At 38.3% G+C, this 14,067-nt stretch overlaps 1 protein-coding gene across 4 annotated transcripts in view; it reads left to right on the forward strand.

The window, feature by feature from the left end:
- Positions 1-14,067, forward strand: part of LOC131047061 (uncharacterized) — a 235,973-nt gene that overhangs the window by 112,003 nt on the left and 109,903 nt on the right. For all 4 annotated transcript variants that reach the window (XM_057980882.2, XM_057980884.2, XM_057980885.2 and 1 more), the window contains one exon: positions 1,863-1,967. In XM_057980882.2, coding sequence (XP_057836865.1) covers positions 1,863-1,967 — 105 coding nt within the window. The remainder of the gene's footprint in view (positions 1-1,862; positions 1,968-14,067) is intronic.

The raw sequence follows: 14,067 nt of genomic DNA on the forward strand, positions 1-14,067 counted from the left end.
CTGTATGGAAGCAAAGTAGCACTGAGAGGGCAGGAAAAATTAGGGATAGAATATTGGATGAGAAATGGTGGGATCTTGTTACATATCTCCTAACTATCACTGAGCCCATCATGAGCATGATTCGCTATACAGACATGGATAGGCCTTGCATAGGTGAGATTTATGATGGCATTGATTCAATGCTTGAAAAAATAAAGTTCACTATAAATGAAAAAGAGAATGATCCTCAGGAGAAATTCTTCAAAGAACTGGAATTAATTATTGTAGAGAGGTGGAATAAGATGACCACTCCTTTGCACCTTCTTGCCTATGCCTTGACACCTAAGTACTATAGCAATCAGTTTCTTGATAAACCAGGAAGGATTCCACCATGGAGAGATCTAGAAGTATCTGATGGGTATAAGGCAGCATTTCTTAGACTATATCCCGATGATGATTTGCGAGATGTTGTTACAAATGAGTTCATAGAATTCGCAAATGGGAATGGTCTAAGTGTTGATGCACTTCGTCATAGATCCAAGAAAGATGCTCATAGCTGGTGGTACTTCCATGGCACATGCTTCCAACACCTACAACCCCTCGCTATAAAAGTTTTATCACAAGTAAGTTTAATTAATTAAAATTTTTAATTTACAAGTTTTAGTTTATTTATAGTTTACTTTGTCTTCATAGGTTGCTAGTAATTTTATTTTTATTAATGTATAACTTTAATTGTTTACTTTGTCTTCATAGGTTGCTAGTTCATCTGCTTCAGAAAGAAATTGGAGCACATACTCTTTCATCCACTCAGTAAAGCGCAATAGGCTGCTATCAAAAAGAACGGAGAATTTAGTATATGTGCATTCCAACCTACGTCTTCTTTCACACAAACAACATGACTACACACAAGGGGAAACAAAGATGTGGGATATAGAGCCAGAGCATACTGATTTGGATGCTCCTGGTTCTCAGCTTCTTGCATTGACACTTGATGACTCGGAAATTGAGCCAACTTATAGTGCAAGTGCAAGTGGCATTGGCTCATGTAATGTCAATGTCAATGAGGATGAGGAGGAGGAGGAGGAGGAGGATGAAGAATTAGATGATCCATTTGATGATTAAACTTTTAAGTTTATATTGTTGAAAGTTGAAACAATGATACTTGAATATTTTGTCATTTTGATATTAAACTTGATGTATATGATGCTATTATCAATTATGGTATGATCATGATGCTATGATTACAAGTTTATGTTTGTTTTGTTGTTCATATGATGCTATGTGACATGCATATTTTAATTCATGCTTATAGGCTTTGATATATATATATATATATATTTACATGTTTTTGTACTAACGAACCTAAACGAACCCAAACCCCTTTTCAAAATTTTGCCGTACAGGCGTACCCGGTTCTTCGAACCCGAACCGGAACCCGAACCCGAACCGGCAACTTAGCTTATTTTCTTTTTTCCAAATTTTGTAAGTTTGGCAAGCTATATACACCTCTCAACTTATTGAGTAATGGTTATATCTTCCATAAAAAGCTTCCATTTTTCTTTTAATGTAACTGTTGTTTTTAATTTAAAAAAATGAGAAAACGCTATGCTATGCTCGGGACATGAAACAGAGATAACAAGTCAGCATGTAGAGCTAGCAAATAAAATCATATTTTAGAATTAAATCTCAGTTGAAGATATAATTGATATTTGTGGCAGGGGGAGGTAGCACCCCATAAATCTGAACATGAAATAAACATCTAAATAGTATAACCCTCAAGCTTATGCAAACATATTGTCAAATTTTCTTATGAAAATATCATTTTCTTGTGTTAGTTTAGAAAATGTTAAGTTTTGGTACATTATTTGGATGGTGTTTTGCAGTGTATCCAATCACAAAATGGTGTCTTGGCTTACCTAGCTTCACTTGCGATCAAGAGCTCATTAAAATTCTGTGTAGATGGACCAGTGGACAACTATATTTCAAAGGTGCATAAAAATGTGGCAGATGACAATGCTTATTTTTTCTTAGTTAATATTTAATTACTCCAAAACTTTTATTTTTTATCTTATATGGATGTTTGTGCAATTACAATGTCCCTGAAAACCAGATACGAAAATATTAAATTAGGAATGTAATTTAGCATTTTAAATGTGGCAGTGTTATCAATCTAATTTGTAAAGTGAAGGAAGAACATTTCTGAATGCTGAAAAAGATGGATGGGCTTTGGAACTAGCAGTTGCGAGAATTTTATGCACAATCATGTGTGTTTGGTATCATCTAATTCAGATTAGATTGGCAATACGGTGGGAAGCATAAAATATTGAAACTTAGATGTGTTATAGGTGGAGGCATTTTAGTACAGCTGTAGCATACATATAATTTCATTGTAACTGTATAAAATCATAGTTGGAAAACTCGGACCTGGCAAAAATTTGGCAGGCCCAAAAAATTTGACTTGGCAAAAACATGCATAGACTCGGCAAAAAACTCAGCAACTGAATAAATTACTTAAATTTCTTTAGGAACACAATGTTTTTTGAAAAATTCAATGAAAAGTTGTATCCAATGAGTTCATAAATGAGTACAAAAGTGTTTTCTTTTGGATTTGATTGATTTGAATGCAAACTGAGTACAAAATTGCAGCAGCATGTGGAATCTTGATGGCTGATAGCCTGGTACAATTTAATATGCCAACTAGGAATTCGGCCCAATCTGATGGTTTTGGTTTGCTTTCAAATCTTTGACCAGCAAATTTGCTTTTTTGTTTGTTTTTTAGGTGAATTTTTTATGTTTTTCAGTTTTTGGGGTTTTTGCTTGATTTTGCCAATGAGGAATTACAAATTGAATATAATACGTGAAAGAACAATAGACTGTTTTGAAAACTCAAAGTTTTGAATTTATTACCTGCAAATTACAAATTTAAATAAATAACTTTTTAAGGCATCCAGAGCCAAAATTGGCATACCAGGTATCTCACGCTAGCCTAGATGAGCTTATTTTGATGCTGGGAGTGCTGCACTGGACAATACAGGAGCCCCCAAGTGCTGTAAATCTCTGCAAAGTGTTTTATTCTCTTAGTATATAATTACCAAAAACAATTGAATGAAGAAATAATAGATTAGGTACTTATATTCTAATTCTTGTCAGGAGAAATCTCCAGAATTAACCAATTTTCCCCAATGAAATGCTGATGTAGTCCAAGTATGCTATGAATTCTTTGAATGAACGCCTGATCTGTCTTTATTATCTCCTAACAATGAATTTCAAACAAATTCTGATCCTAAAACCCTCCAAGTTATTTATTTGGCTTCACAGGCAAAGTATGGATGGTATGGTCCTCGTGGGAATGGTACGACCAGCATTATTTGGCATCTTTTTTGGTGGAAATGTCCTTCATTTTGTTCAAATCTGCTGATGTTGTCTCAGACCTGCTATAAATGTAAAATGTCCTCCAAATATTGATCCCAAATGGCCTGAAATAGGATCCTTAAATGCTGCAAGTGTGTGGGTTTCCGTCCAAACACTGCAGAAGATTGAGAGTTTCTATTCCCAACCTGAAATTTCAACCAAGCTTGTTGTTGCAGAGATCTCCAAGGAAGAAAGTATCAATAACAAATGAATAATAATGATGCAAAATGATCTATGCCTTTTTAAAAAGCTCCAAACCCTAGGTCGTCACTTTTAGGGTTTGTATGATTTGACTTTATTATTTTTAATAAAATACAAGTCTTCCTTTAAAAATTGACCCCTTAGGCATTATATTTTATTATTATAATGTTTTCCCCTTGTTATTACAACATTTTATGCCTCAAACGCCTAGGAAAAAAGGGGCCAACTTATTATACTTTATATTATTATAAAGTGATTATAATACCACTTTAATATAATTTATTTAAATCCATAACTTAGGAAATATTAAAATATTTCCTTATTTATTCATAAAATGCAATATGGGACTCAAATCTGAATTCCGTCTAAAGCAATGTGGTCACTGATGCCACCTGAGTCTTGTAGGCTAACTGACGGTTCCTCCTAAAAATTAGGAACTTGCCTTAAAAAATAAGAACCTCACTCAAATTCCAGAAACTGCTCAAAAGGCTCTTGCTCTACTCCGTGGGCCCCTGGGTGGTCATCTAGTCAATTGCTAGTTCTCCCTTAAAAATAGGAGACTTCCCTAAAAAGTAGGAACTGTTGTATAAACGCTCAAAATAGTTCACAGAGCCCTTGCAAAGCTCTATGCCCCTCAGAGTGAGTCCCCTAACCATTCTGCTGACCTACGAGAACCCAGATAATAGGCCAACCATGCTCAATCTGCCTGTCTCCTAAAAAGGGAACATTACATACAATATGTAACTGACAAAATGAAAGTAGTAAAGACAACATTTTACATCTAACTCTTCCCTTATCTAGTGAGAATTATGGGAGAGGTTGAGCTTCTAATCCTTGGAGTCTGCTGTGGCTTCTTACTTGGCATAGAAGGTAATGGCTTGACGAACATCGTAGCAATAGAGGACAATAACTCCTCAGTCTCATCACTATCATCCAATCCTACATCTCTTACTACACCCACATTCTCCAATGCCTACTTCTCAAAATTAAGAATTTTGTCTTTAGTAAACAATGGAGGCTTCTCAACCCACCTTGTCGAATCGCTATAAGGATCTATCTCATCCAAATCAATGGGATCCTCTTACTTGTCCTGTATCCATTTATGTGCAAGCAAAGGTTGTATTGCACAAAGGCAAGGTCATTGTGAAGTATCCCTAGCCAAAGCTGGTCCAATTTTTCTGATTTTAGTAAGTCTGATTTTTGTTTCCAGATTGTCTTTGACCAGCGAATGAAGGAATTTGTATTTGTTTGTTTTTGTGTTTTCTGATTTTTTTAGCTTAGTGATTTGAATGCAAGTAAACTACAATGCTGGAAATGAAGAAACAATGAACTAATAACTGAAACAAGTATTTTTTTATTAATGACAAGGGCTGATTACATACCCCTGATAGCATACATCCACAATTCAGAGGTCTGAGATGAATTTTCTGCCCACAAACATATCTGATTTCTCCTACCATGCTGCTCACAAAACCCTAACGCCAAATATGGATGTTGCATGTGCATGCAAAGGGGTTTGGTTCACTGATAGGGACTGTGGATGGGCTGATGACTGCTGATATGATTTGTGCTCTGGACTGCACTCTGCTACAGACCTGAATTCTCTTCTAAACTCCTCACGCCAAGCTATAAAACTCCAGCAATGGCGTCAATGGAGCATGATATACCCTGATCTGCTGATGGATGATGACCACAACGGCCCAAAGGACCCAGATCTGCAATATAATCTCTGAAACTAATCTGAAATAGGTCTGGAACTCTGATTTTCTTCCTCTAATGGATGGAAGTGATGCTCTTCTGCAAGGGATGGTTGTGTTTTTGTCCAATCATCAAGCTCAAGGGAGTTTTCATCCCCAAAAACTGTAGCTCTGCTGCGATCTCTGCCTCCACAGCTCTGAATTCTGTCTTCTCATGTCAAAAATGAATTCAAGAATGAATGAATGAAACCTCCTCATGTCTTTTAACAACTCCAAACCCTAATTCGATTTTAGGGTTGCAAGACTTTATTTAATTAAAGTTTATTAAACTTTATTTCATCCTCTTATGAACTGTATTTCATTCCCTTATGTCTCTCTCAAGATGTACGACCCCCCTAGGCTCCTTTTATTAATAGAATTAAGTTGTTTTTAAAAACAACTTAACTCATGTCTCCTAGGAATCATGGCACAAAGGGGGGGTGGGGGCTTTATTATAATATAAAGTGACTTAATTAAATCAATTTATTTTTTATTTAAATCAAACTAGACAATAATTTATTTATAAATCTATCACCTAGACTCCAAACTGAAAACTGTTGATGCCCGCGCCATCTTGGTGATATCTGAAAATAGCAAGTGAACTGGCATTGTCCTAGAAAATAAGGATTCTCCTAAAAGTTAGGAGGTTGTCTCCAATCAACTGAAAATGCACGTAAGGGCACATGCTCCGCTCTCCAGTCCTTCGAGTGAAAAACGAGTCAATTGGTAGTCCTCCCTAAAAAAATAGGAGCCCTCCCTAAAAAAAAGGAGATAGTCTCAAATCGTCCAGAATGGACCGAGACACCCTAGAACCATAGAACCAACTCTTAGTCATTCCCTAAAAATTAGGGATCCCTCCTAAAGAATAGGAACTGCCTTTGAACTTCCAAAATGGCTTATTAAACCCCTATGCAACTCCACAAGCCTTAGTATGGGTCCCCACTCCACTCCATTGGCCTATGGGACCCAATGATATGTCAATCCTTACTGAACTGCCTGTCACCTAGGAAGGGGACATTACATATTGAGGGATTTTTTTAGCTAATTTGTTCTTCTTTGTGTGGATGGCCTCAAACAAGCTCAATTGTGCTCACAGTTGGATGCATTACAAGGTTGGCAAAATGCTGAGGGAAAATATTTGGAGATTTGGGGTATTTGCACCCCAGTCTATCCACCAAGAATCTACTAGATAAAATATCGAAGAGTTAGAAAGCAAGGTCTAAACATATTTTATCAAATTATCAATAGTTGTAAATTTGAAATTTGTAGCTTGTAAGATGCATGTGATTTAAAAACTTCAAATTTTATACTTGGTGTTTGAGTGGTTCTTCCTCGGGTAGCTAGCCCTAAAGAAAAGATACTACCTCTTCCAGTCCTATAACTATGCGATTCTTGGAAAATGATGTTTTTCATCTCAACCTAGGGTGTCATCCTCTACATGCCTGTCACGAGGCACTCCATAGGCTCTCCATTGTTTACTTGGGTATGGTTTGTTGCCTAACAGACAAAGTAAATGAGAATGAACTTACAAAACATAGAACATCAAGTATGAATAAATTTTCCGAAACGATGAGCATTTTGTAATGCCCGTTTTTAGTAAAAACCCTAATTTTTGCCCTAAATCACCATTTCCATGTAAAACAATAAATGGAACTAGATGCATACCTGATTGAGATCCTGCAATAGGTTAGGAAACCATTGAAATCTATATAATTAATAATAGGAATCTCTCTAAGAAAGACAATTAAGCATAAATTCTCTATACTTAGGGCTAGGAACATTACTTAACCATAGTTTTTGTCCAACTCCTTATCGAAACTCAACCATAAGAAAGTGAGAGTAAGGAGGAACAATAAGGTGTCCAAGAGACCCTCTACGCTAGGCCCAATAGCGGAGTGAGAGCCAGAGTCCCCTTGGCCTCATGGGACCATCGGTCAACTACCTTGTGGTGGTCTACCTAGTGAGGGTATCCTATCACCATTCCCCTTCATCACTTCCATCCTTATCCTTCTCTTGTGGTTAGAATTCCCTTAATTCAATAATCAACCATGATAGTGTTTGGAAAGATACAATAGGGTGTCTTGGACATCCTTCCCCTCAAAGTCCAAGAGCAGTGGACTCTATCTACACCCCCTTGGCCTCATGGGATGATCGGTCAACTACCATTAGGTGGTCTACCTAGAGGAGGACCTCATCACTGTTCTCCATCCTTGTACTTCCTTATATTACTATCATGGTAGTTTGCTCAATATATATAATTGTCTATCATTGATTGTTCCTTATGCCAGATATAATAAGAATTACGTATATCATTCATAATTATGTAATTATAAATAAATTCTTTATTGCATTGTTTATTACCAAGAATGATATGCCCAATATAATTGGCCACAAGTTATTGTATAATCTTAATAGACATTCGATCTGCAATTATAGTCTATAATGCTATAAAGTTATGAATAGGGAAGATCGTACCAGATCTGCATTAACTGATAATATGGTTGTAATGCTGGTTGGTCCTTTATATTTCTAATTTCTCACTGTTTGCCTATTGTAGCAGTCTGTTGTATATATATGTCTTGGTGTTCCACTGTTCTTGATCCCTTCAGTTCTCTGATTATTGAAGATGCTTCTCCTTTATCTGAAGGTTGTTATTTATATCTATCCTGTGATTCGATAATCTCTGCTGTGTATGCTTCTTCCTTTATTTTTCACAATCCCCACGCATACCACCAAGAACAAGGATGTTACTGTCTGTAACTTAATAACAGTTATGATTTGATGTGATTGATGGTGTTGTCATTGGAGGCTTTTGATTCCTTTCCTTTCCTTTATATCTCTAAATGTGAGGGAGAGGTACTCCTCTTCATCATGCATGCCCTTTGGCAAGAGACATACCCTTTCACCATTAGCACCCTTTGAAAGAGTGCAACTCTTCATTATTTCTGCCCTTTGAAAGGGACACGACCTTTCACAATCAGATCTACACTTTTGATTCTCAAATTATTCCCCCCCAAATGAGGTTCTCTTCTCCCTTTTATATCTCATGTTTGAGGGAGTCGCAACTTTTCATTTTATGTCTTTTGACCATTCATTAACTTAATTATATTTAATTATATTCTTTTATATTTTAATTTTAATTTTATATTAAATTCTATTTCAAAGTGGGGACATTACACATTTATTTGATTCATCTGATATGTTATGTGTACATGACAAAATGATAGCAGGTTCTCGACACATACAAAATGAGCACATATGTAGGAGTCCTTGGTTAAGATAACCAACTGTTGGAAACTGTCAATTGACAAACCACTCATCGAGGACTAATAACACAATTAAATAACGTAGTTCACTTGCCAAGTAGCCAATTAAATTTTAACACATTTTCTATTCTTGACTAACTAATATTTATATAGTAATATACTTGGCATGCTCGGCTAACTACATTAGGCCTCCCAAAATGAAAGTCATTTTGCAGACTACAATGCAAAAACTGGGGTTGGCGACCAAAAGAACTACTGAGGAGGAGGATGGTGAGAAGATGTCCCTAGACAACTGGAATACGTTGGTGTGGAGATGGTGGTGGTATAGAGCTATTGGCGAAGACATTGCACCTCCTCTATGTGGATCTTCAAATCTTGTTTGGCCACCGACTCATGCTCCCTTTACCCCTTCACCATGAGGTCCGCATCTGTGAGGTGTGTCTTTGTTTGCTCTAGTTTGACCACTATAGCTTGGTACTATTGGTCCTTTGCTAGTTGTTGACTCAACCTAGCCAACTAGGAATCACACTCAGCATACTGCTTTTGCTGCCTCCCACAGTGGCCTCCATCGCTACTCACTGCTCATGTTTGGTTGTGGTGAGCTGAGTTTGTTGGGTAAGTTGCTCTTGAAAGTGTCTAATATGACTTGCCAACTCTGTTTGGACACTTGTCGCCTGTCGAAGTGGCTTGTCCCTAACGACGCTCACCTCCTTCAGAGAGGTTGTCACCTACTGTATAGAATATCTCTCTGTAATAGCTCTCCATGCTGTGGAGTGTAGTCACTCTGCCATGTTATCCACTTGTGGTGGGTCTTTGTGGGTGCAATAGTGTCAGCATAGTTGGCGTCTCCATGCTCGACCGCCCTTGTGTGAAACACCAAGAGAACTCTCCTTCACACTTTCCTTGTATAAATGTTAGAATCCTCTTGGCCTTTGTAGCCACCAAGGGAATATCACCCCTGCCCATTTGACGGGCTAGCTCGACAACCCTGTGCATCACTAATGTTGTATCGTCCAACTTTCCTAGATATTATTGCACCGTGCCAAGTATATCTTGTGGATCGGATCAGCTGACCTCAATGTGAATCCCGAGTATCTCATCTCCACTGGATGATCCCTTTGACTCCTCCAAGATGTTAGTGTTTTGAGGTTGGTCTCCTCCTAGAGTCTCTCTTGGTACCTCCTTTGGTTGGTGCTTCTCCAACCTTGGTGCATCTTCTCCCAAGGTGTCTCTTGGTACCTCCTTTGGTAATTGCCTCTTTGACGCTAGTACATTTGGTAAAGGCCCTTTTGGTTGAGTGAACAACAAAATCTCCTACAGGCTTTACTCCTTCCCCTTGTAGCTGAGTGAGAACAAGCTCTGTTGCTAGCTTTGCTCCATCCCTTGGCTACACTGTTGGTATGCCGAAGAGACCTAGTGACCCTGGTGGTGGAGCATCAACTGACACCTTGATTAGGCCCAATCAAGCCTTAATCCTTGTGATCTCCAGTCTCCTTTTAGTGTGTAGTGCGGCGACCTATTCTGTTGGAATGACCATTGGGAATACGTTAGTTCCTAGTGAGAGGGTGACTGGCGAATTCACTTTTGTTGAAGATGTAACTGTCACCGATGCCGGTATGCCTACTGGCACGACCAAGAATGTGGCTGGTTTAGACGGAGTGCGCGAGGACATGGTCTTGGCTATTGGAATGGCTCCCTCCACCTCCACCTGTTATGATACATCTACTAGAACCAAAACGTCGTTGCAAGTAGCCATGTCAAGGGTGGTTGTCTTTGTAACTAACAATGATGACTCAATGGCCTCATAGTCGCCACTCCCCACCAGTTGTTCTTGTTGCTTGCTTTTCTTAGGGGACTGTGCTCCTGGATGAGCTGCCTCCTTGCCATTTGCGTAAACTCTCAGTTTTGCCTAGTAAAATATTGTTATGCATGTGGGGTCTAATAGTCCAACTGGCTGGAATCTTCCACATGCATTTGTTGGCACTTGTGTTTAGATGGTATCAAGAAGCAACCCAGTGGCATGTTGGGTCATGCAAGAGGCTTTGTGCCTTAGTCTCATAAACTCATGCATTTTCTCAAATACCCTCGCGTCCAATTGTATACTTTGACAATGCTTAGACCTTGCATATAAGCTACCTTTCTAAGCATGATGTCCAAGGAGCGACTAGCCTCCATCAACCTGCATTTCATGAGTTCCAGTATGCATCGCCATTCAGTTGTGGCAAGAATGGTCTTCTTGAGTCCTCGACTCCCTAAACTCCTAATGCTATCTTTCTCTTATTGTGTTAGGACTTTTCCTACACATGTAGTTGATGAGGTTTTCTTTGTGATGGTTAGAAACCTTGGTGGGTTTTGCTACATAGCTCCCCATCAAGGGTATGCCAAATACCCTTGTAAAATTTGTTGGCCTATAAGAGATAGTGATCTGGTGGCCTTTGTAGTTGATGGTGGATTAGCAAGTAACTCTATTGTATTGTACCACCATTGCATGCACCTTGTTTGAACTCCCTCAAGTTGAAGAACCGAAGTTGCGTTGCTTTATAGACGTAGGCATGGCATAATGCAATTTTCAACAGGTGATCCTCTTGCTATAATGCCCCCTTCCCAAATCTCAATAACTCTACCTGAAAACATAAATTAAATAAATTGGGGTTAGGGTTTGAACTTACCAAACGATATCTTGTTTAATAAAAGGAACTCCTCTTTGTTGATTCTGCACACAAGCCAAGAAAATCTATGCAAAAACATATATATTAATCTCATCATGAGGGTTAGATGAAATGCATAAGTAAACTACTATTAATGCCACAACATATCAAAGTTGGGGAAGGAGAGATGAAGGGCTTGCTTAGAGCCATTTCTACAACAAGCTCAAGAGAGGTTGCCTCTTTCAACCCTCTTGCTGCACTTGACGGCTCATGCTAGCTTACCCTTCAAATTCTTTTCTCCCATGCGAACAAGTCTTGAGGTTAGGGAGAGATTATAACCGGGTTATGTGACTCCTCAAGGTCCTAGACGCCACCTTGGGTCGTTCTAGAACGACCTACTTACGAGTCACTCAATCACCCCTCCATTACAACTCATAACCCTTCCTCTCAACTAATTATCTCTATAAACACTCTTAATCATCTTTGGAAATACACGACGTACATTCATAATAAATGGAGTATGTTTTAATATATTAGACATATCTAAATCATAATTAATTATCCTAAGACGATCCATAATTAGTGATATTATTGCATGCTAATTCAAACATAAATGTTGAGTTAATAATGATACATTCAGAGAATTATAACTGATATCATTAAATCTAAAGTAATATGGCAGTCATAAATAGAATGATTACTTCTAATCGGAGATCAGATTGTTATGAAGTTAATACAATGATATAGATATTACCAGCAGTACGTTTATGATGTTGGTTCCTTGTTTATTGCTCACAAGAATGTGTCCAGTGGCTGACCGGTATAGGCTGATTCAATGGGATTGCTGATGAGATAGTTTGATGCTTAGGATATGCTTCCTTCTTTTCTGATCGTACTTAATGCTATTCAATGGGGATTGCTGATGAGATAGTTTGATGCTTAGGATATGCTATTCCCCTTTCTGTTTGATGATCCTCTTATATTCTTCATGATCCATTGAATGCGTTTGAGTCTTCATTTATTCTTCTATCTCTTAAAGGTCACACCTTTTTGATAAGTCACATCTTTCTCATTCACATCAATTCATTATACCAATATCACTCTTAGTGATCACTAGCAACTTTAGTACTTTAGTTGATAAATAATCTTCTTTAAAGGTGGCTTCTCTTGGTAATTCTGCTTTAAGACTTGATTGGTGTCATTAACCTTCTAATTCGTATCCATTAGTCATTATCATAATCAAATTGGATTTGTACATAAATGATATCTGCGTATCATTATTGCTGCCCAATTAACTCTTAATGTCGATTATACTTGTGTAGTTAGTCTAATCGATATTTTTGTGTATTGTTTACTATAGAGTTAAGAGGTGTCTATTATAAATGATTTCTTTATGCTGTTATGATCGGTGACCATGACTAATTAATCAATGAACATATAGTTTGTAAACGTTATTGCTTCTTCATCCATCAATTCCTGTTTACAATCGCTCCATACTATTCCTATTTCCCCAACGATTAATATTCTTCCAATCCGTTTTGGTTATTCTTTAGTTTTATGTAGACAGTGACAGCCTTGGCTTTAATTAAGTCTTTCTCACGATTACTCCATAGTAATCACTGGTTAATGAAGAGCTGGCAGCACCATAGCTACGATATATATTATTATCCACGGCAATCCTGAATGATCTTCTCGTGCTCTATCATATTTGGAAACATCAGTCACGCTGTACATGATTCTTAGAGAGGATAGATGCCCTATCATTATCTGATACACAGATTGTTAGGCAGCAATTAGGCTAATACTTATAGTTTTGCTAAGTTATGTTTTTGTGTAATAAGACAGCCGTTGGTTCCCGTAGGGATTAGTCGGCAGTTGTGACGGTTGGCATCTCTACCAACCGCTGGGTCTTATATAGTGCAATGTAAGGGAACCATGGCAATGTTGTTGATGTACTAATTTTGGAATGCAATAAAGGAAACATCTTTCTGCCATATTGTTGTGACTGCTAATTTATGTTTTGAATATAGTTGAAGTTGCTGGTTATATGTTTTGTGTGTACTTCCTATTTATTCCGTGAACTTGAACAACTCGCCGTAGGGAGTAAACATTTTGGCGCCGTTGCCGGTCCGAATTCCAGAGATCAGTATGGCGGCAGGCGGTAACCACTAATGGGCCTACTATTCAAACAGTAATTGATAGTCACTGAAGGTAATACACACGAAGAGGCCACGGAGGTGGAAGTATGGGAGGATCAATTGACAAAGAATTTGGTGGAACTGTGGGACATTTCCATCACTCAATGCGTGCAGAGGGTATCTCGTGAGAGAGTGGTACCTGAGGGCATGGTACGTGAAGAACTTATAGTAAATTCTGCCGTGTTTGATCTTCTTGGGAGCCTTCCTAGACTACTAGCACGAAACCTCATTGAATGACAAGAGCAGAGGGAAGAAATCAATTGTGAATGTCGCCGGCAGCAAATCCTGCAGTAGTACGAAAGAAGGAGTCTTAGGGAAGAGGAAGAGATGGATACGAGCAGACGTCATACCCCTGGCAATTAATGCCCCTACTTCCCAACAACGACCGACGATGTGGTACCAACGGAGAAGTAGGCGAGGGGTGAGTACGGAGATCCCTACTTATCAAAGAACAAAACGAGCAGAGACATTGACTGATGGAGATTGCTGAAGGCCTAGAGAGTTCGGAAAGGCAGAGCAAGAGTCGGAGCATGAGTTGAAGCCGTAGACAGGAGAGGTAGAAACTGCATACGTGGAACCAATTAGTAGAGGTTGCGAGCAACCTACCATTGCCGGATGTAGTGTGTTG

The sequence above is a fragment of the Cryptomeria japonica genome, chromosome 7, assembly GCF_030272615.1.
Source record: "Cryptomeria japonica chromosome 7, Sugi_1.0, whole genome shotgun sequence".
NCBI classification, from domain to species: domain Eukaryota; kingdom Viridiplantae; phylum Streptophyta; class Pinopsida; order Cupressales; family Cupressaceae; genus Cryptomeria; species Cryptomeria japonica.